Raw genomic sequence first — 20,716 nt, 5'->3', positions numbered from 1 at the left:
GTGCAGAATGAACCCTGCCGTGAGCTGTCCTCTGGGTCCACCTCTGGGACTGGAAGACAGTTCCTCTGAGACTGACCCTCTTCCAGGTGACTATAACCTCTCGACAAGGCATGTAAACAAACACATGGACCCTGGACAGAGGCCAGAGCAGGCAGAACACAGAGGGGAGGTGTGGGGAGCAACTCAGACTAGACTAAGTTACTGGAATTAAGACTTATTCTATGCATCTGCTCTCCCACAATATGGCGCTGAGAAGGGAGAAACAGCTTCTACTCAGCTGCCTCCAGTTCAACCAATAAACTGTAGGACCTGCTCCTGATTGGAGGAGAGCAGCGTACTCAGCGTGTGGGTAGCAGAGTTGGGATTGGTGGAAGAGGACTATAAAGGAGGAGAGAGACAACATGCACCAGGAACATCTATCTGAAGGAACACCTGTGCAGCCCCCGAGAGAGCCGGCCGGCGGTGTGCCGCTCCCCCGCGGAAGTGGGGAAAGTGGCTAGGGGGAACCGCCCTTCCACGGAGGTGGAAGGGTCGGTAGCCAACCCGGGAAGAACCAGCAGCAAACCCGGGGAGGGCCGAGCAGACGAAAGAACAGCGCAGGGTCCTGTGTCGTTCCTCCACGAGGAGGGGGAGCGACAGGGAGGCACATGTGGAAGACGGGAATAATGCCAGTTGAATTTCCCCTTTTTCACCATTGTGTGTGGTATGTGCTTGAAGATCAGTCTATACAACGTGGAGGGGGGCTAGATTGAAAAGCCACGGTCTTATTGCTTAAAAAGACCAAAAATAGAATTTGTGGTGACAACAGATAGAGAATGAGATTGTACAGCCCAAGGGGTAAAGAACCAGAGAAAGGGAGCCCCATGTTCTGCAAATAAGCACTGCTCAGACCTCTGGCTGCTGTTCTGATGTGGGTGCACATCAAGGTAGCCTCCAAGGACCCGGGGAGGCTACAAGGACAGCTGCTGCCCACCTCAAGGGGACAGACTCTGGAGTTCAGACTCCGGGGAGTTCACTGCCAACCAAACAAACAAAAATGACACCCTTCAGGGGGAATAAAACAAAATCCAGAGCTTTTAAGCATCATAAACAATGTCTACAACACAATCCAAAAATTACTAGGCATATCAAGATACAGGACACATGATCACACTCCACAGAAAAGCGATCAACAGAGACCAATGCAAGATTACCTACAGGTTGGGTTTAAAATGGACGTGGATGCAGCAGGTTTGACCACTACAGCAAAAGGAAAGATAAGAGGGTAATGCACCTATATGGTAGCAATATTCCCTCATTTAAAAGGAAGTGATATAATATTAACCCTAAAGTGACTAGAACAATTATGGAGGTATAATTGTAACTCCTAGAGCAATCTCTAAAAGAAAAATAATGCCAAGAAGTATTGCTAAAATATCAAAATCTATTAAAATGGAACTAAAAGGTAAATGTCAGAATGGATAAAAAAAAAATCAGGACCAATAAGAGACACATTTCAAACAGAAACACATGAATAGGTGAAAGTAAAAAAAAAAAAGGTAAAAATGATACTGTATGCAAACGGCAAGCATAAGAAGGCCCAATAGCAGATAAAACAGGTTTTCAGACAAAGAGAACTACCAAGGACAAAAAGGGACACGTTGGCATGAAAAAAGAATCAATTCATCAGGAATATGCAACACCCATCAATGTGTGTACACCTTTAAAAAGTCTGAAAATGCTTGAAACAAAAATTGTCACGACTAAAGAGAAACATGGACCCTTCCACAATCATATGGAGCTAGAGATTTCAATACTCATCTCTCAACAACTGATAGAAAAATAGGTAAAAGTAGCAGAGATAGATGTTCTGAGCAATACTCCCGACAACTGACACCTCACATCTTACAAATGCAGAATTCACCTTTTCTTCTGTATGCTCGCCAAAACAGGCTGCACACAGGTCATGAGACAAGCCCCAGTTTACGTACAATGATGGAAATCCCACAGAGTACGTTCTTGGACTACACCAGCGTTACAATGGACGTTAGCAGCTGGTATGTCTACATCGCATCACTCAGTACAAGCAGTCAGGGCTCTTTGAGCCCAAGCAGGGAAGGAAAAAAAAATTAGCCTGGGATTGCCCTCAAACAAGTGACAGGGCTGTGTCAAGAGGTTGCAGGAGGCCAGTGCCGTGGCTCACTAGGCTAATCCTCTGCCTGCGGCGCTGGCACTCCAGGTTCTAGTCCTGGTTGGGGCGCCGGTTCTGTCCTGGTTGCTCCTCTTCCAGTCCAGCTCTCTGCTGTGGCCCGGGAGTGCAGTGGAGGATGGCCCAGGTACTTGGGCCCTGCACCCGCATGGGAGACCAGGAGAAGTACCTGGCTCCTGGCTTCAGATCGATTGGCACAGCGCCAGCCGTAGCGGCCATTTTGGGGGTGAACCAACGAAAGGAAGACCCTTCTCGCTGTCTCTCTCTCTCACTGTCTAACTCTGCCTGTCAAAAAATAAAATAAAATAAAATAAAATAAAATAAAATAAAATAAAATAAGGTTGCAAGAGCCAGCCTAAAGGGGGCTTCCATTAGCCAGACTTGGGACCATGGGAACAGCCAAACGCGGTAAGAACGGTGATGCCTGCTAGCCCATGAGATGAGATGGGAGTGCCTGAGTTCAGGCTGCAAAAGGATGAATGGGTAAAGCAGTCATGGGGAGGGATCTTCTTCATCTTCTTTTAAGATTTATTTGAAAGTCAGAGTTACAGAGAGAGAGGGAGAGACAAAGGGAGAGAGCAAGATCTTCCATTCACTGGTTCTCTCCCCAGATGGCCGCAACATCTAGGGCTGGGCCAGGCCAAAGCCAGGAGCCAGGAGCTTCATCTGGGTCTCCATGTGGGTGGCAGGGGCCCAACTACTTGGGCCATCTTCTGCTGCTTTTCCCAGGCCATTAGCAGGAAACTGGGTTGGAAGTGAAGCAGCTGGTACATGAACTGGCTCCTGTATGGGATGCCGACATCAAAAGTGGTGACTTAACCTGCTATGCCACAACACCAACTGTGGTAGAGTTCTTCTTATAGTTGGATGCCAAGAACCAAACAATGAATGTGCAGGAGATGAAAAATCACCATTTTGAAGCATCAAAGTGACGACTGCTTTAGGCAAGGATCATCGATGGATATGAAAACTTAGGAAATCTGACAAGGAACGGGATGTTTACAGCGCCTTCCCACAAGCCGCTACCAGCCATAAGGACAAAGTAATAACGTTGGACGGGGGCGACCGGCTGCACCTTGCCTGCAGCATCCGGATGAGCGTCACCAGTGAGGAATCACCGAGGCAAGACCCCCAGAAGGACCCAGGGCCACTCACGTGGCGTTGGGCCAGGGGTGCAGGACCTCAGTGGACTCGTGTGGAAGTGTCACACAAATCCAACTTCAGGAATGTTCGGTGGAAGGACTGGGCCTGCGTTTCCTTTTAAAGTCAGCGTCATGACGACAAAGCACATCCGAGGAACCATCCCAGATTGAAGACGCACGATGACGCAGCAATGGAGCCTGTGATCCTGATCTAGAGTGAAAATGTGCTCTCCAGGACAACTGACAAGACCAGAACAGGGACTGCAGGTCAGGCCGGCTATCAGATCCGTGTAAGATTTCCTGAATTTGACAGCTGCAGAAAGCTCACAAAAATGCCTACTATGCAAAAAACCAACAGCTATGTACTGGATTTCAAATATTTCTGCATTGAAATAAACTTATATTTTAGCTCCATTCTTCCATGGACTTTTTAAAGTACACTTGTATGATCACACAACACAACATTCCTGTTTCTAGGAAATACAAGAATAAAAGGGCAAACAACGTGAGGCATGCAGCTTACTGTCAAACGGTTCAGAAAAAATAAGAGATAAATGTCACAGAGGGGAGGAGAGGGAGGAAACAGGCATATTCAGCGGTGGGAAGTTGGTCAACTGGGCACAGGGCATCAAAGGAATTCCACCTACCATTTGTTCCACTCTTCTGTAAGTTTCACATGAAAGCAAAACAAAATAAAGTAACATACTGAGGAAGGCGGCTAAGGAGAGCCTTCCACCTGCAGACCCTTGCCGCCTCTACCGACAGCCCCAGTCGTACCTGTCTTCTTTGATAACGTCCACAAAATGGGCATCGGTCTTCTCGCGGATGTTCTTGAATCTCAGCGGAAGCAGAGCCGACTGGTCCAAGCTCACCCCCGCCCACCTTCCTTTCTCCTGCAGGATCTCACACAAGGAGGTCTGACTGTTGGTCAGCTTCTCCTGCTGGGGAGGGCTCAGGAGTCCATTCTGAGCTTTGGAGCTGGGTCCTCCAGAAGCCTGCCTCGAGACAAGGAGGAAGCAAACACGGGGAGTGAAGTGGCGGCAGGGAACACGAGCTGTCCCCATGCTGGAGCTCCCTACACTGCGTGCCGGATGCTCTGACCTGTGCTAGGGGCCCACACCTGCAAGTCTTCTCTCATCTGAATGCTCAATCTCTCTGCCAACCTACATCCTCTCTGGGCAGCCAGGAAGGTGAGGGCGTGGGAAGAGCCAGCAGGAGGTGAGAGAGAGTGGAGAGCTGAGGTTCTGGGAATTTGCTTATCCCAAAACCAGGGTCGCAGGGGCTGCTGGATGGGTTGGAAGGGCTCAGGGGACGTGCGAGGAAAACAAACCTAGAGTTGTTGGGTTGTGGCTTAGGAGAAGGTAGAGGGAGACAGGTGGATATCAACTGGGGTCATGAGAGACCCGGATTGACCTGCACACACATGCAGGGTGGAGGAGGACAGAGATACGGGCCTCCCTGGGGAAGGCAGCCTTTGTGAGAAGGGCTCCCGTCCTGCTTTCCCCTCTGGCTGGCTCGCTCTCAAAGGCCCATTCTCCAGCAGCCTGCCGGCTGCTCGCCCGCCTTCTGGCCTCTCTCCTGTTTTTCACCTGGAAGAGGTGCCTCTCCTCATGGCATGCCTGTTTTCTACCATACGCTGAGTCCAGCTTTTAGCACGAAAATCATTCCTTAACCACCCTCATGCACAGGTGTTAAGATTCTCCCTCCCACGTAGGGAGTCCCACCCAGCAGCGGGTCCTCACTGTACCCTGCTCTGTCCTGTGCTTTGTCGTTCTGTGCACCACCCAGCGACTAGAAGGTACCATGTTACCTAACAGGACTTATTCTCAGAACTAAGAAGTTGACAAGAGAGGAATGTCACCTTGGGTGGATGCGCCAGGAGAGGAAGTGACAGGAACAACAGCCATGAGCTTGTTACCTTGGTGCCGCCCTGAGGCTCATCTTGGCAGCCATTCTGGACAGTGCCGCCTTCTGCGCCGGCTTCAGCTTTGGGAGCAAAGGTGATTCCACATGAAGGGCAGGTCTACAAGAAAAGCAAAGGCCATGGGAGCACACCCAGGGAGCAGGGCAACAGACAGGACACTCCAGCAAGTGCGCTGCTGCCGTTGTAATTCTGTCATGTAGAATGGGAGTTTTACCAAACCTGGGGAGGCAGGACGTCAGGACGAACAAACGGAAACCCACAGAGGCCCGTACAAGGCTGCACACAGCACCCCTACCCACAACAGCCAAAACATGGGAACTCAAATGCTCACTAGCTGATGAGAGGAGGAAAAGACTGGGGTCTCCACACATGGGATATCACCCAGCCACAAATATCAACGAAGCAGTGACACATGCTACAACATGCATGAACCCTGAGAACGCTGTGTGAGTGAAAAAAGCCACACACAAAAGGTCACGGCATGTGTGATCCCGTCCATGTGACAGACATGTCTGGAAAAGGCAAATCCGTGGAGATGCTATGGGCTTTGCTTGGGTCTGAATGTCTGTGTTCCCCTACCCCCAACTACCCCCAACAACAACAACAACAGCAAAAATCCATGCTGAAATCCCAATCCCCAGAGTGATGGGTGACGATATGGGAGGTGTTCAGGCCATGAGGATAGAGCCCTCGCCAAAGGATCAGTGCCCGGAAGCCCCAGAGCGTTCCCTCGTCCCTTCCTCCCAGGTGAAGGCAGCAGCCATGAAGCAGGCAATGGGTTCCCATCGCCTGCCAAGTGGTGAGGAGCACGTTTCTGATGTTTATAAGCGCCCCCTCCATGATATTTTTGTGACAGCAGCCCGAAGGGACTAAGACAGGTTTCTTTTGGGGTAATGGGGGTACTCTGAAATTGACTGCAGTGAGGGTTGCACAACCTTGCAAATCTACCAGAAACCACTGAATTGTATTCCTTAAAAGGCTGGATCTGATGATTGGCAGGGGAATTAGAGCTCAATAAGGCTGTTACTGAATAAACAACCGACCCCTACCCTGTTCCAGAGCACTAAGCCAGGGTGCCCGAGCTCTCTTCCGTGGGGAGCTGCTCTCACACGTGGGCTGCATACGTGTTTAGTGACCTTTGACAGCTTGGAGGAATCAGCTGGCCTAGAAAACGGAAGGCAGAACTCGGTTCTGATGGGTGGTGGAGAAAGAACAGGCTTTCAACTCCCATCTGCCAGGTTCACCTGCTGGTGTGGGGACCCCATTCCAACCTCTGTTCTTCAGCTCCCTCCTCTGTAAATTAAGAGTGAAAATGTTTTTTTTTTTTTTTGTAGACATACTTTAAAGATTAAAGGAAATATTTAAAGATTAAAGGAAATATTATGCAACTCAGGCAGTTCCTGGGACACTGTATATCTTTAATAACTTTGTTATTATTATATCATTATTATTATTGTGATCCAGTAACCTAAGAATTGCCTTTGAGACAGCAACTAACAGTTTCCAGTGGAGAAGACAAAACTGCAGCAGGAGAGATTATTTTAGGACTCAAAAAACAATTTCCAGGCCATAAGAATGATTAAACCACAGGATAAAGTATAGGAGGTGAGGTATTGTTTCAGAAACTTAAAATAAGTACCATGTGTGAGCTAGGGGCAGGGATCTGACCCAGACCACATCCCAAGTTAGACGGTAGGCCTGGGTTGTATTAGGTCAAAGAGCAAAGATCCAAAGAGTTGTGCAGGCTGGGAATCTGATGTAAGGCGCCTACGGAGTTTGAATAGTCATATTCATTTGAAATATGGAGCAACCAGACAAACGGTGCTCTTTAAAAGCTGACATTGTTAACGGGGCAAAACATTCTGCTTGCCAATAATATACAATGAAATCGTCTTAAAACACCTGTTGGCATTGACTGAGTTAAACGGCCAACGATTTCACCAGTGGGGCTACTGATCTTTTCAAATGAAGAAAAAAAATCCAATACCAAGCACGGGGGTGGGGGCGGGGGGAACCCTGGGATGCCCTGGTGGAGAAGTGAAGTAAGTGTGCCCCAGGGACAGGCCCAGCAGGACCCCCGTGGGAGCTTGCCAGCGGGGCGGGCGAAGTCACTTTGCTGCTGGAAGTGGCAGCTGCTTGCTCCTCCAGGGAGCAGGGGACGGAGGAACGCAAGCTGCTGTGTGGGACAGGTTGGCACTGTGGTTTGAGACATGAACCGCGTCACACCTGCAGGGCCCAGAGATTCTTCCCAACCTAGGAAAGACAGCAAAGGAGCAGCCGTGCGCCAGCAGTTTCTCTGACCTCTGGCCACTTCTGATCATTCAGACTGCAGAAACAGTGTAGGGCAGTGGCTAACTGTCACACGCTGGACATAACAGCCATGTGTTCCCTCTGAGCCTGTTTCCTCCTCTCAGCTTTGTCCAGGACAGAGGGAGAACCAGCTGCAGACCCTAAGCCTTGCTGAGCGGGGCTGCCCCAGACAGGAAGCTGGATCCAGCAGCCCAGCATTTCACTGCATTTTATTTATTTATTTAAGAGGCAGAGTAACAGACAGAGAGAGGGAGAGACTCTTCCAGCCATTGGTTCACTCCTCAAATGGACTCAACGGTCAGAGCTGGCCAATTTGAAGCCAGGAGCTTCTTCCAGGTCTCCCATGTGGGTGCAGGGACCCAAGGACTTGGTCCATCTTCCACTGCTTTCCCAGGCTATTGGCAAGGAGCTGGATCAGAAATGGAGCAGTTGGGACTTGAACTGGTACCCATATGGGATGCCGGCACCGCAGGCTTAACTCACTAAATCACTGCACCGGCCCCTGCACTGCACTTTAAAAGTGGTGTTTTGTGATTCTCTTTCTTCCTTGGCTACTTTCCTTTTTTTTTTTTTTTTTTTTTTTTTTTTTTTTTTTAATTTGAAACAAATGAAGCCCAGACATCTCAGGAAACTCTGTTGTGTCTCAACATTCCCTTCTGACCTGTGCTTGAGGCCCTGATATGCCAGGCCAGGGAGGCTTGTTTCTCTCGCCCCATTGCACACCACTTTTCCACCAACTGTTTTCCAACTTAATTTTAATCTGGATGAACAGCACTTGCAACCTGGTTTTGGCCATGCACTGCTACCTCCACGAAATGTTCTCCAACCCACTGCAACCCTTCCATCCCTCCCCCGGCACCGCTGTGGAGAAGCCCTCCCCGGGAAGCACATTTACTGTGCCAGGGACAATCTGCAGCCCACTCACAGGGAGCGGCTCTGGCAGGCACTGTAGATAAAGTCACTGTCATGAGGACGGCAGCAGCGATGGTTTAGAACCATCCGTGTGCTAAGGACAAACCAACAACAGCAGTCAGTCCCCAGCCTACACGGCATCTGTGGTCCTGTGTGGTGAGCTCAGTCGACCCTCGTGACAACATCTGAGGCAGAAGTGGTCACTCTGAGGTGGCAAAGGCTTGTTAACAGAGAGGCTCAGGCTCAGGCCTCCTGGCCCCAAGAGCCATGGGGCTATGGCTCTGGCCTCCTTTCTTGGTACAAGGAAGACCCAGCAATGATTATGATTCAGGCACTTGGATTTCCTGTGCCTCTTCCCCTAAAGTGACCCAAGCGGCTGTGACTCCTGGTTCTTTTAAGCGACACCACTGGCACCAAGGGAAGATGCTACGGGACCCCAGGGGTTTGCTGGGCTGTTGCCTGGGTAACCTGATTCCTTGGAGAGTGCGCTCTGCATTTTCCCACCTTATCTTCACTCCCCCACCCCCCCCCCCCCAGGTTACAACCCTTTCTCTAGCATGCTTGGACACATCTGCATTTGCTTGTAACACAGTTCGGTATACACACCCTACATTCAAACATACATGGCATAGCACTATAAAATACTCTTCTCCAGGGCTATTTGTCAGCCTGAGAAAAACCATTTCTAAGCCAGCAGCGGTCCCTTCTCAGAACTGTCAAGAGAAGGAGCAGGGGAATCTCCTTTCTGAGAAACCAGAAGGAAACGGCCTTGGAGGAGTCCTGCCTTGGCCTGTTTCGTCTGCTGCGTAGGAGCGGTGAGCCGGATGCTGTGCTACTGGAAGATATATCCTTCTTCCCAAACACAGTCACAACGACTGCGGCAGACAGGGGTAACAGTGGCGTGGCCACACAGTAACCCTCCAAGCACTGACTGTGTGTGCATTCATTCAGCCCTCACATGCACCCCTGCAGCCAGTACCACGGCCAGCTCTACTTTACATATGAGGCCACTGAGGCAGAGTCACACAGCTAAAGACAGCAGAGGGGACTGTGCGTGTGGCATCTCCATGTGAACAGGGGCTGCCTGTCGTGTGGGGCAGAAGCCACTGGGCCAACCCTGCATCGCTGGAACTAGGGGACGGCTGCTTGCCCACACGGATGAGGCGCAGACACGAGCACTTCAACACAGACGATTTCTGCTAACATGATATTAGAGAAACACAGAGGCAGATTAGAGGAAAATAGAAGCAATGATTTTCATAGAAAGGCATGCCAGTAGCTGTAAGAATAGGAAACCACAGCCTGCAAATATCAGAGGCAAAACAACAAGCACACACAACCCTGCAAATACTCAGACACAACATCTCAAAGCCACAGAGAGCAGAGTCAAACCCTGAGCCTCTCATTTGATTTGTCAGCCATACACGCCCATTGGGCTTGACAGCCGAGGCTGGTGACGCTGATCAGAGTCAAGTGGAGATTCAACTGCATTCAGCAGACTGTACAACAAGACTCTTACTATGCTGTGAAAGCATTCCATGAGAAAACTAAAATCAGAAAACATCTTAGTGTTTGCGTGTGGAAGGTTCACTTACGTGGGCCACTTCACCACCTGATGATGCCAGCTAAGTGATGCTGGCCACAGCTTCCCATTTCAGTCCACATGGACAAATGGACAGACAGACGGATTTCATGTTTTTTCAATTTTGAAGGGCTGCTAGACTTGTGGGAGCTCTGAGACTGCATGTACCCTTTACCACATGTCACTACAGTACCCTCACCAACACTAAGACATTAACACTGGTACAACACCATGAACCAGGGGCCAGTGATGTGGCACAGCAGGTTAACACCCTGGCTTGAGGCATCAGCATCCCATATGGGCACCAGTTCGAGTCCAGGCTGCTCCACTTCTGATCCAGCTCTCTGCTATAGCCTGGGAAAGCAGCACAAGACGGCCCAAGTGCTTGGGCCCCTGCACCCACGTGGGAAACCTGGAGGAAACTCCTGACTCCTGGCTTCGGATGGGTGCAGCTCCAGCTATTTGCGGCCAGTTGGGGAGTGAACCAGCGGATGGACGACCTACCTCTCTCTGCCTCTCCTCTCTCTGTGTAGCCTGATTTTCAAATAACTAAATAAATCTTTAAAATAAAAAAAAAAATTAGAAACCACCATGAACCAAGCTGCAGAGCTTATCCAGAGGCCTCCAGCCTCTGCCTGCACCCCTCCTCTGCTCTCCGGCTCTACCCAGGACCCCGTGGTGCAGCTGGCTCTCACGTCTGCATAGTCTCCTGCAGCCTGGCAGTGCCTCAGTCTCACACGGTCTTTCGTGACCCTGGCGCTTCTGGAATGTGCTTGGATTTGGATCTGTTTGATGCTTTCCCACAAATACGATGAGGTTTGGGATTCAGGGGGAAGAATGCCCCGGAGGTGACAGTCCCCTCGGCACACTGTCGGGGTACGTGGTACTGCTACATCCCAGGAACGGTGATGCTGTGCTGAGTCTGTCCACTGTATCTTCAGTGTTCCTCCCTCTATAACCAAGAGACACTTGGTGGGAGATGCTCTGTGTCCACCCATGCATCCCACCTCTCCCTAGACTCCTTCCCACTGATTTCAGAATCCCCAGACGGCTCCTGCTGCAGCCACCATACCGTGGGGGCCTAGTGCTGATCTTCTGTGGGCCTCACTCCTCCTGAGTTTCTCACCTGGACTCTTTGCATGGGGAAGATCTGTCAATGTGTATCTACCACGCTTTCTCCTCACTCAAGGAAACGGGTACAACTGAAACTACAGTTAAGACCTGAAAAGTCCTTTTAAAGAAAACTTCCTTTGCATCTACATTGCAGGGCCCACAGTCAGACTTCTATTTATTTTTATAACAGCTTTCTCAACATATAATTCACATACCATACAATGCACTAACAAGTATACCATCCAGTGGTTTTTAGTATATTCACAGGGTTGTGCAACCATCACAACTATCACTTGAGATGATTTATAATACTTTTAATTTCCAAGCTTGATACAGTGTATATGAGTGTAAGTACATAACATAGTCATATATACCTATTATCTTTTCTGTTTCTGTAACGAACCCAGAGACCCTCCCTACTCCCTCCAACGGGACTGAGCAAGCTTATTCATAATGGTTTACATATGGATAACACAGAGGTTAAAGGGGTGATGATTTATTTAGTGTCATTAAAATAAGTCATAGTGACTATCACAAAAGAATGGTTCCTAGGGTGGGGGCATCACAGGGGAAGCACATAAACCTTTTGAAAATAGGACAGATCCGTTCTGAATCATCCCCAGGGAGGCAAATCCACACCATTAGCTTCATTACTGACTGTAAATGTGCAAAAATGCCAGCACATGCACAGTCCCCAGGTTCTCAGTAATGTGCTGTGGTGAACTCACTGGGGCCAGCACTGTGGCACAGCGGGGAAAGCTGCCACCTGCAGTGCCAGCATCCCATATGGGCGCCAGTTCAAGACCTGGCTGTGCCACTTCGGATCCAGCTCTCCGCTGTGGCCTGGGAAAACAGTAGAAGATGGCCCAAGCCCTTGGGCCCCTGCACCCATGTGCAGGGGAACCCCAGAAGAAGCTCCTGGCTCTTGGCTTCGGATCAGCATGGCTCCGGCCGTTGCAGCTAACTGGGGAGTGAACCAGCAGATGGAAAACCTTTCTTTCTCTCTCTCTCTCTCTCTCTCTCTCTGCCTCTCCTTTTCTCTGTGTAACTCTGAATTTCAAATAAATAAATGTATCTTTTTTTTTAAGTGAACTCATAGAGACTAGCCAAGCAGGTGTGCCCGTGTGAGGTCTTTCAGCAGCCACTGGGCCACTTCCACAGCTCAGTGTTCCACTGAGTAGGACTGAGGCGGTGACGACCACTCATTCCTTGGTCCTCGGTTGCTGCTGTTCTTCATGAAGATGTTGATAAGTTATTTGTATTAGCAAGTGCAGTCTCGAGCCATCCATCACCCACAGTGCTCCTTACAAAATGGGAAGCAGGTGCCCACTGAAGAGCTGACATCACATGAACCAGGCCAAGGAGCCCCCACACCTGCACCGTATTTCTGATGTGGTTATACCAGACAGCACCCCTGCCCTACAGCAACAACCAGCTGCGACAATTCTAAAACTCTCCTCTAACCCTGGTGGAGAAGGTGAGAGCTTCCCAGTAGAGTCCATGACTTCTTGTCGGCAAAACAAGATGACAGCCGTCTCCTATCCTCCTTCCCTCTTGCCCGGGACGGTGCTCTCCCTCTGTGGGGACAAACGCATGCCCTGTGTGAGCTGAGCCTCTACCCCACATATAGTACCTGCAAGTGTGGCTGCAGCCCATCTGCAAACAACCCTGAGAGACTTCCTGCTCGCCACCACCTCTCCAAGGAGGAACGAGGCTTAGAGAAATTAAGTGATTTCTTCACAGTCCAAAGCCAAGGCTTTGAGAAGGAGTTTCAGTATTTTGTTTTTAAGATTTACTTATTTATGTGAAAGGCAGAGTGACAGAGAGAGTGAGAGGGAGAAACAGAGAGAGATCGTCTATTCACTGGTTCATTCCCCAAATGCTCCCAACAGCCAAGAATAGGCTAATCCAAAGCAGGAGCCCTGAACGCCATGTGAGTGGCAGGAACCTAAGTACTTATCACTCACTGCCCCTCCACCCCCCGAGCCCCCCAAGCCCTGGCACATTAGCAAGAAGCTGCATGGGAAGCACAGAGTAGCTGGGACTTGAACCGACACTCCAATATGACATGCGGGTTCCCGAGCGGCAGCTGGGCCCGCTGTGCCACGGCGCCTGCCCCAGGAGTTTCACCTGTAAGTTGCAGCTCTTTCACAGCGCTCATGCTGTCTCCACGATGCTGACAAGTGGCGTCCTTGCCCCAACTGCCAGTGCCTGGCTCCCTTCTGGACCCCTCCCTCCCTTTCCCCGCACCCCGACACAATGCAGGGGCCTTCTGACCACCCACTCTCATCTCTGGTCTTCAGAAACCAAGGCTAACATGTGGGAAAGGTTCCTTTTGACCTATGACCTCGGGCCTTTGACAGCACTATCATTTCCTGGTAGGGGGCTACAGTTCTCCAGCTGTGCTGAGATATATTAGCTACGAATTTTCCAGCTGTGAACTGAACAATAACTTAAAAGGCGTACGGGACACATGCTGTGGGTAGACAGTCAAGCCTTGGTTCTCAATAGTTCTGCCCAGGCTTCTGAGTCTCATTCCTCTTAGTGTAGCTCTGCAGAGCTGTATCTCCCTGTGTGACATTCAGGGATTAAAAACTGAAGCCAAAACAAAGCTGCAATTATCCCCCACATGCTAGGCATGGTGCTGGACTCTGGAAATACAAGCTGTTTAATATAGGGGCCCTGCATTCAGGGAGCTCACAGGAAGGTGCCTGGGAAGCAAAGACCTTTGGCTGTGTACATTCTAGGCAAGGGGCACACACTGGAGGACATGGGGAGATGGTGCCACCAGCTAGAGCAGGCACGGGAAGCCACAGTGAGGCTAACGCGTGAAATGCAGAGAGGGCGTTGGGGGAAAGGGGAGCAGTGAGTGTCACAGACGAGGGGAACAACACGAACAGGACACGCATCTCTTCATTTGGTGACTGTTGACTGAACAGCTCTTCTCTGATTGCTTGGTCCTTGGCACAAAATTCTCTCCATTAGCTAAGCACCCCTCCCACAAAAAGGTGTCAGCCATGGCACTCGCCCTCCAAGGTGCACCTTGGAAATAGAAATCTGTGCTCAAAGAGGCCTGAGAATGCTGCAAACATGCACACACACACACACACACACACACCCCAGGGAGACCCAGCAATGCCCAGTAGCACACTCAAGGCGTTGAGGAGTTCTGCAGCAGAGAAGCCCTTTCTCGACTGTCTAATCCAGAATGTCCCTCTCTGCCCGCCGCAGAGCCCTGCTCGCACCTGACATCCATCTCCAGCCTGGGAAAGCTCCTGCTCAGGGACACGCTGCCGGAAGCCAGGCCAGGGACACGGAATGTGGGGACAGAAACCCACACCCAGAGTCGCCTCTATCAGGAGATGCGGCAGCAGTGACAAGGAAAAGGAGCCCATTGGCAGGAAGAGGCAACGAGCCCTGGCGAAGCGCTGGAACCGGTCAGGAGAGGCTGACCTAGCGCAGACAACCCCACTGAGCAACCACACACGCACGGGGCCCCAGCGGCTGCAGCATGAATCTACCCAGACGAGGAGTAAGCAAGCACCTGGCACCTTGCATCGCTGCTGCTGGGAAGCTCAGACCTGAGAGAGGGTCTCACGGGTCAGATGATGAACTACGTGATCGTTAGAGCAGACCTGGGTTTTCTGCTTCCCAAGTTTAGGGCTATGGTTCTTACAGTTCACTCCCAATCACCCAGTGTGTGTATTTTACGATCTCTTGGGCTCCTGTTCTCTGATCCCAAGAGGGCAGGAGGACGAGACGGGTAACCCCAATGTACAACGCCTACAGTGGGACCGCGCCTTTCATCTCTTTATGCTCTTTCTGCCCAACCATGGAATCCAAATAATTCTAACATTCTGGGACTGGCTTTGTCTCAGACATCCTATTATCCTGCCCAAACCTCTAAAATATTCCAGAAATTATACTTTGTGATCCAACTTATCTTTTCCTCCTGGAGAGGACACAAAATTGCTTTTTTTTTTTTTTTAACCCAAATTCCTTTTGGTAAACACAGTCTACTATCACAAGGTTTTCAGGAAATATTCAATGACTATTCAGAAAATCTTTATGCACAGCAATAGAATATGCTAAATATGAAGGATTCTTCAAAAAGTTCATGAAAATGGAATTGAAAGGTAATTTTATTTTGTTGCAAAACACTTTTTATAAAGGGAATGTTCCCCCCCTCTCTTTTTTAAGATTTTATTTATTTATTTGAGAAGCAGAGTTACAGACAGAGAGAGGAAGAGACAGAGAGAAAAGTCTTCCATCTGCTGGTTCACTCCCCAAATGGCCACAAATGGCCATTAACAGCCGGAGCTGGGCTCATCGGAAGCTAGGAGCCTAAAGCTTCTTCTGTGTTTCCCATGTGGTGCAGGGGCCCAAGCACTTGGGCCACCTTCCACTGCTTTCCCAGGTCACAACAGAGAGCTGGGTCGGAAGAGGAGCAGCCAGGACAAGAACAGATGCCCACATGGGATGCCGGTGCTGCAGGCAAAGCTTAGCCTACTATATCACATTGCTGACCCTGGTGCAAAAAATTTTGAAATCTATGGATACTTCTTCCAAAATACACATTTCCATGAACTTTTTGAAGATGCCTTGTAGCTTTTGTCCATCCAGAACAAAACAAATATGTTTAGAACAAGGAATATTCTTTCACTGTGAGAGAAAGCCTTCTTAAGGCAGCCTGGCATAGTATCACTGTCACTGGCATTGTGAGTATGTGACAGGGCACACTCAGCAAATGCATCTCCTAGCCGGGGGGGGGGGGGGGGGTGCACAGGGACGCATAAGGCAAGATGGCAGACGCACACAATACACCAGTTATTTGGGGCTTTGAGTTCCATTTCTCTACTTAAGTACAACCCCGTTTGAAGCCTGGAGGAGACAATCTTTCCCCAAGAAACGAACATGTTTGGAAAGTCATGTTCTTCTTCTCCTCCCACACCAGTTCTTTCCTGCCCATGCTCAGTAACAGCCTTCGAGCCGACAGCTCCTCTTTCTGACTGCCGCAGAACGTCAGTCTGAGCTGGGGGCTGCCTCTCCCATTCGCAGGCAGTGGGGACAGTTCAGACATAACTGCAACCCACTGCCAGAGAGAGCTTGGGGAAAGAGAGGGTCTAATACAACTGCACCAGGGACTCTCACCTGGGACAGTTCTGCCTCCCCCAAGGGGACACTGGGCAGGAGCCAGAGACATTTTGGGGCCAGCACAACTAGGGGCGGATGTGCTACTGGTATCTGGAGAGTAGACGCCAGGGACGCTGCTCAGCATCTAGCAACACACAGGACGGCGCCCACAACACAGGGCTATGTTGTCCAAAACATCAGCCAGGCCAACTCGGAGAAACCCTGTGCTAAATTAGCAAGGCATACGATGAAAAAGACATATGAGTATGGTCAAGAGGCCTGAACACAAAAATTAACAAAAGCAACCAGAAGATAGGCACATGCACTCCAACACAGTAAAATATCTCAACACACTGACTACCAAATCACGGAGACTGTTGAACTTAAACACCAATCGCCAGCTTTCAAATATGTCAGTGAGTGTGGCTAGTTGGAACACACTGACTGGAAGCCCCAACAATAGGCTTCATGCTGACTGACGTATCGTTTTGTTATCTGACAACACAAAGCGGGGAAGTAGAACTGTCGTAACTGTCTCTCTCTTTAAAAATGGAAACAGCAAACTGTAAAAATAAGCAGAGGGCACCATGAGGGGAAATAAATCGAATGTGAAAACCGAGGATTAGCTCGTAAACTAGGATGATTTCTCACACCCAGAGTCAAGCGTGTGAATTCCTTGGTAGTGTATTGCAGTGGCAAAATGTCCGTATGGAAACGGGGGCTTCTGGACGGTAATCAGAGATGATCTTGGCAGGGGTAATGAAATGCCGGCAGGTTCTCAGCAGCCTGTAATGTTTCAGTGAGCTGCGTCACAAGCTTCACCCACACCAACACAATTCAGAATTATCATAAGGTTGCGGTGAATATTCGAGAACGTGGTCTCTGAAACAGGACCTAAACCAGTTCTCAAGCAGGGTGCATGGAGAATCATCTTCGTTGTCATTTATTGTTAGCTTTCAGAATTCCCGAAAGACAACACAGGTCGCAGGAGAAAAACTAGTAACTCAGGTGAGAGGCATCTTCATGCAATGAAGAGAGGAAATGGCCGTGTGTAATATTCAGAAAGCAAGAGCATTACAATGCAAAATGCTGCTAACTTTATACTAAATTTAAAAGCTGCAAACACCAAACTGAAGGACATTCTAAGCTGTTTGCCACAGACCTGAAGGTTATTATACATGTTCTACTGCAGAATTAATATAAAGTTTGAGAAAGTAGGAAAAAAAAAAACTAACCTTAAGGTTATCAAAGGTTTTGACAGTCTGCGCCAAGTCACTGACACTCCCTGATGATGCTGTCCCCTGTCCCCTAGGGCCTGAGGACACCCGTGAGCCGTCAATGACCTCAAAGCCAGAAAGCAAGGCCTCTGCACAGCTGCACTGAGACTCCTTGGCTCTCTGACCCGATATCAGGTATGTCTTCAAACCTACGATGGACAAAAATTACAATCAGCACATATTGAAACCACCGCTGCTGGAAGTAAGGCTCCATCCTGCTCTCTACGGAGGACGCGCGCCTGGAAAATGGAGAGTAAGTGAAACGTGAGCGTGTTGTATCTTACGGCCGATTTCCACGACCCTCTCGCAGACACGCGGCCTCCGGGAGGCTGCCTGCCTCCAAGTCACACCGCTTACAGCACGACCCTGGGGGCAGGACGAGCGTCACACATTTCCTCCTGGAAAGGCCCCCGCGACCTCTTCGCAAAGGCAGCAAAGCAGGCTGACGGCCGATCCACCGCTTGGCTTTACTGCCATCCGTAAATGCCCACCCTGACACCGAAAACAGCCGGTCCAGGTGTGAGGGCAGACCCAGGCAGGGCCCTCGTGGAGGTGACTTCGTCCTCTCTCCGTGGCTCCAGAACTGCAAGAGAAAGGAAAGGTGGCCTTTCCCGGAGACTGACAACCAAGGCCGGGACGGGACGGCCCAGCGTGAGGACCTGCGGAGCATAAGCCCAGAGGCCAGGGACGCGGCCAGCGCCTAGCTCAGCGGCGTTGCCTCTGCAGCCGGAGCCCTGATGAGCGTGTCCCTGACGCCTGTTGCAGCTTGGTGACTGGGATTAGCAGACCTCGGCTCACTCTTCAGTCACTACGCACTTGGTGTTTCCAAAGGCTATGACGCGTTCGGGGAAGACGAGAGTGAGCACCGGCAGCCACAGTGACCAGCTGCGTCCCACCCGAGGAGGGGTCTGGACAGCGAGCAGATGTGCTGTGGCCCATGTGAGGAAGTGTGGGGTGCTCGGGAATCCACAGGAGAGGGCACCGCACAAAGACTTGGCGAGGAAAGGGCTAGGAAGGCGGCCCCTCCGAAATTCAGGTGTGGCCCCTATGGCGGTGCTCAGACGTGGGTTCTCTGACAGGAGATCAGGCCAGGAGGGCCCCTCTCTGGAGACCCAGTGCCTTCACAAAGGGGCGTGATGGAGAGAGCTGCTCCTCTGGCCTACCCCTCCGCCGTGGGAGCACCGTGCTCCTCTTCTCGGCAGGAGGTGGCCCTCGGCAGACAAGCGAGCGTACCCAGCGCTGTGCTTCCGGCACCACCTTCTGCTCGTTAGAAATCAGTCTGCATGTTCTGGTGCCGTGGCACAGATGGACCTGGATGAGGTGCCCTCCAAGTGAGGCTGTGCAGTGAGCAGGTTCATAGGCTGAGGCGGCCACCCCCGGGGCAGCAGGAGTTCCTGGGAGAGCCACGGAGGGCCCTGCAGAAGGGCACAGCTGAGGGACGGCGCTGGGCTCGGCGTGGCTGCGGCAGGGCGCGTGTGCGGGGAACAGCCTGAGACGAGCTGCAGTCCTGCCATGCGGGTGTGGGTGTGCACATGAGCATGTGGGTGTGCACACACACACATGGGTGGTGCTGAGAACCACCTCCAGGCTTCTTTCTGAGGGTGACAGGGGAGGGAAGAGTCATGAGCAGGCCCAAGCCGAGGACAAGCCAGAGAGTCAGGGGAGGGACATGCCAGCCACAGCAGTAGTAAGGGATTCTGGGAAGACAGGGAAAAATCGAGGATTAGTGGTGTAAATGGAAGTCTACTCCCCAAGAATCTGGGGGTGACTGGCAACACTTCTGTTTGGGGGGGGGCCAACTCCTGCAGAGGAGCAGGGGCTCCACCTCCTCTTCCTGACTCTGTGGTCTGGGTGATCAGGTGAGCGTGAGAGCAGGATGACTCCGGGATGAACACACACACAGCTATTCCAAGGGCGCCTGGCACATAGCACTCCATAGCATTAGCTAGTATCAGCATGGAGTTTCAAAACTGTTTAAATTCAATGACTTAAGAGGCAGAGAGACAGAGACAGAAAGAGAGAGTGCCCGCCTGTGGGTTCACTCCCCAGCAGGGGCTGGGCCAGGCTGAAGCAGATGCTGGGAACTCAATCTAGGTCTCCCCACTGGGTGACGGACTCGACTCCTTGAGCCACTGCCTGCTGCTCATTAGCAGGAAGCTGCGATCAGAGACGGAGTTCAACATGGGAGTCTCCGGCAGCAACTCAGCCGCCAGGCCAAGTACCCTCTCCTCCAGGGGGCTCTGACCCGCTTGCCTCCAACCATGTTTTTCATGCTCTTCCAATGTACAAAAGCATCTGCAGAACTGTTAAATCAATGATGGTTCCAAATTGGTTTCTGATTGGAATTCTTCTTTTTTTTTTTTAAGATTTATTTATTTACTTGAGAGTCAGAGTTACACAGAGAGAGAGGAGAGGCAGAGAGAGAGAGGGAGGTCTTCCATCCGCTGGTTCATTCCCCAGATGGCCGCAACAGCCAGAGGTGCGCTGATCTGAAGCCAGGAGCCAGGAGCTTCCTCTGGGTCTCCCACGTGGGTGCAGGGGCCCAAGGACTCAGGCCATCTTCCACTACTTTCCCAGGCCACAGCAGAGAACTAGATCAGAAGTGGAGCAGCCGGGTCTCTAACCAGCACCCATATGGGATGCTGGCACTATAGGCAGTGGCTTTAACCACTACACCACAGAGCCGGCCCCTGGAATTCTTCTTTAGGAAGCTCTGAATGACTGTCCTACGGTGATGACATAATACCAGTGTTACGAATGTCAAATGTACCTAAGTGTCCACAGTGAACAAAACCAGTGAGCAAATGAAGCATTTTTTTCATTTGTGCTTCAGTGCGGGAAGCTCAGTTTAATGTGAAACCCACTGCCCAAGCTGGAGGGCCAGCAGCAGGATCAATCAGCACGATCAAGTTAAGGCAGAGCTTAGCCGTCCAGTGGGAAATACATCGAGAGATGAATCGGACTGGGTTACCGAGTTCAAGCCTAGCCAAAGCTTTGAGTCAAGAGAGTTAATAGGAGATAAGGATTTAATGAATAACCACACACATGGACCCTGGGGTCCAAGTTCATTAGAATGGCTTTTTTTGGAGTAGAAGATCAAAATAAGGCGGCTAAATGATTTATTTTATTAAGTAC

At 50.6% G+C, this 20,716-nt stretch overlaps 1 protein-coding gene across 4 annotated transcripts in view; it reads right to left on the bottom strand.

The window, feature by feature from the left end:
* The window catches only part of ADCY9 (adenylate cyclase 9), a 132,878-nt gene that overhangs the window by 18,761 nt on the left and 93,401 nt on the right, over window positions 1-20,716 (bottom strand). For 2 of the 4 annotated variants that reach the window (XM_051836275.3, XM_051836274.3), the window contains exons 3-5: window positions 17,540-17,730; window positions 5,192-5,353; window positions 4,108-4,325 (exon numbers count right to left, since the gene is read on the bottom strand). In XM_051836275.3, coding sequence (XP_051692235.2) covers window positions 4,108-4,325; window positions 5,192-5,353; window positions 17,540-17,730 — 571 coding nt within the window. The remainder of the gene's footprint in view (window positions 1-4,107; window positions 4,326-5,191; window positions 5,354-17,539; window positions 17,731-20,716) is intronic. The other 2 variants (XM_089321283.1, XM_051836276.3) reach the window with 1 other exon arrangement.

This window comes from Oryctolagus cuniculus, chromosome 19, assembly GCF_051225735.1.
Source record: "Oryctolagus cuniculus isolate XC-2025 breed Fujian yellow rabbit chromosome 19, ASM5122573v1, whole genome shotgun sequence".
NCBI classification, from domain to species: Eukaryota; Metazoa; Chordata; class Mammalia; order Lagomorpha; family Leporidae; genus Oryctolagus; species Oryctolagus cuniculus.
The sequence above is the reverse complement of the archived record's forward strand: the minus strand, read 5'-3'. Positions and strand labels throughout refer to the sequence as shown.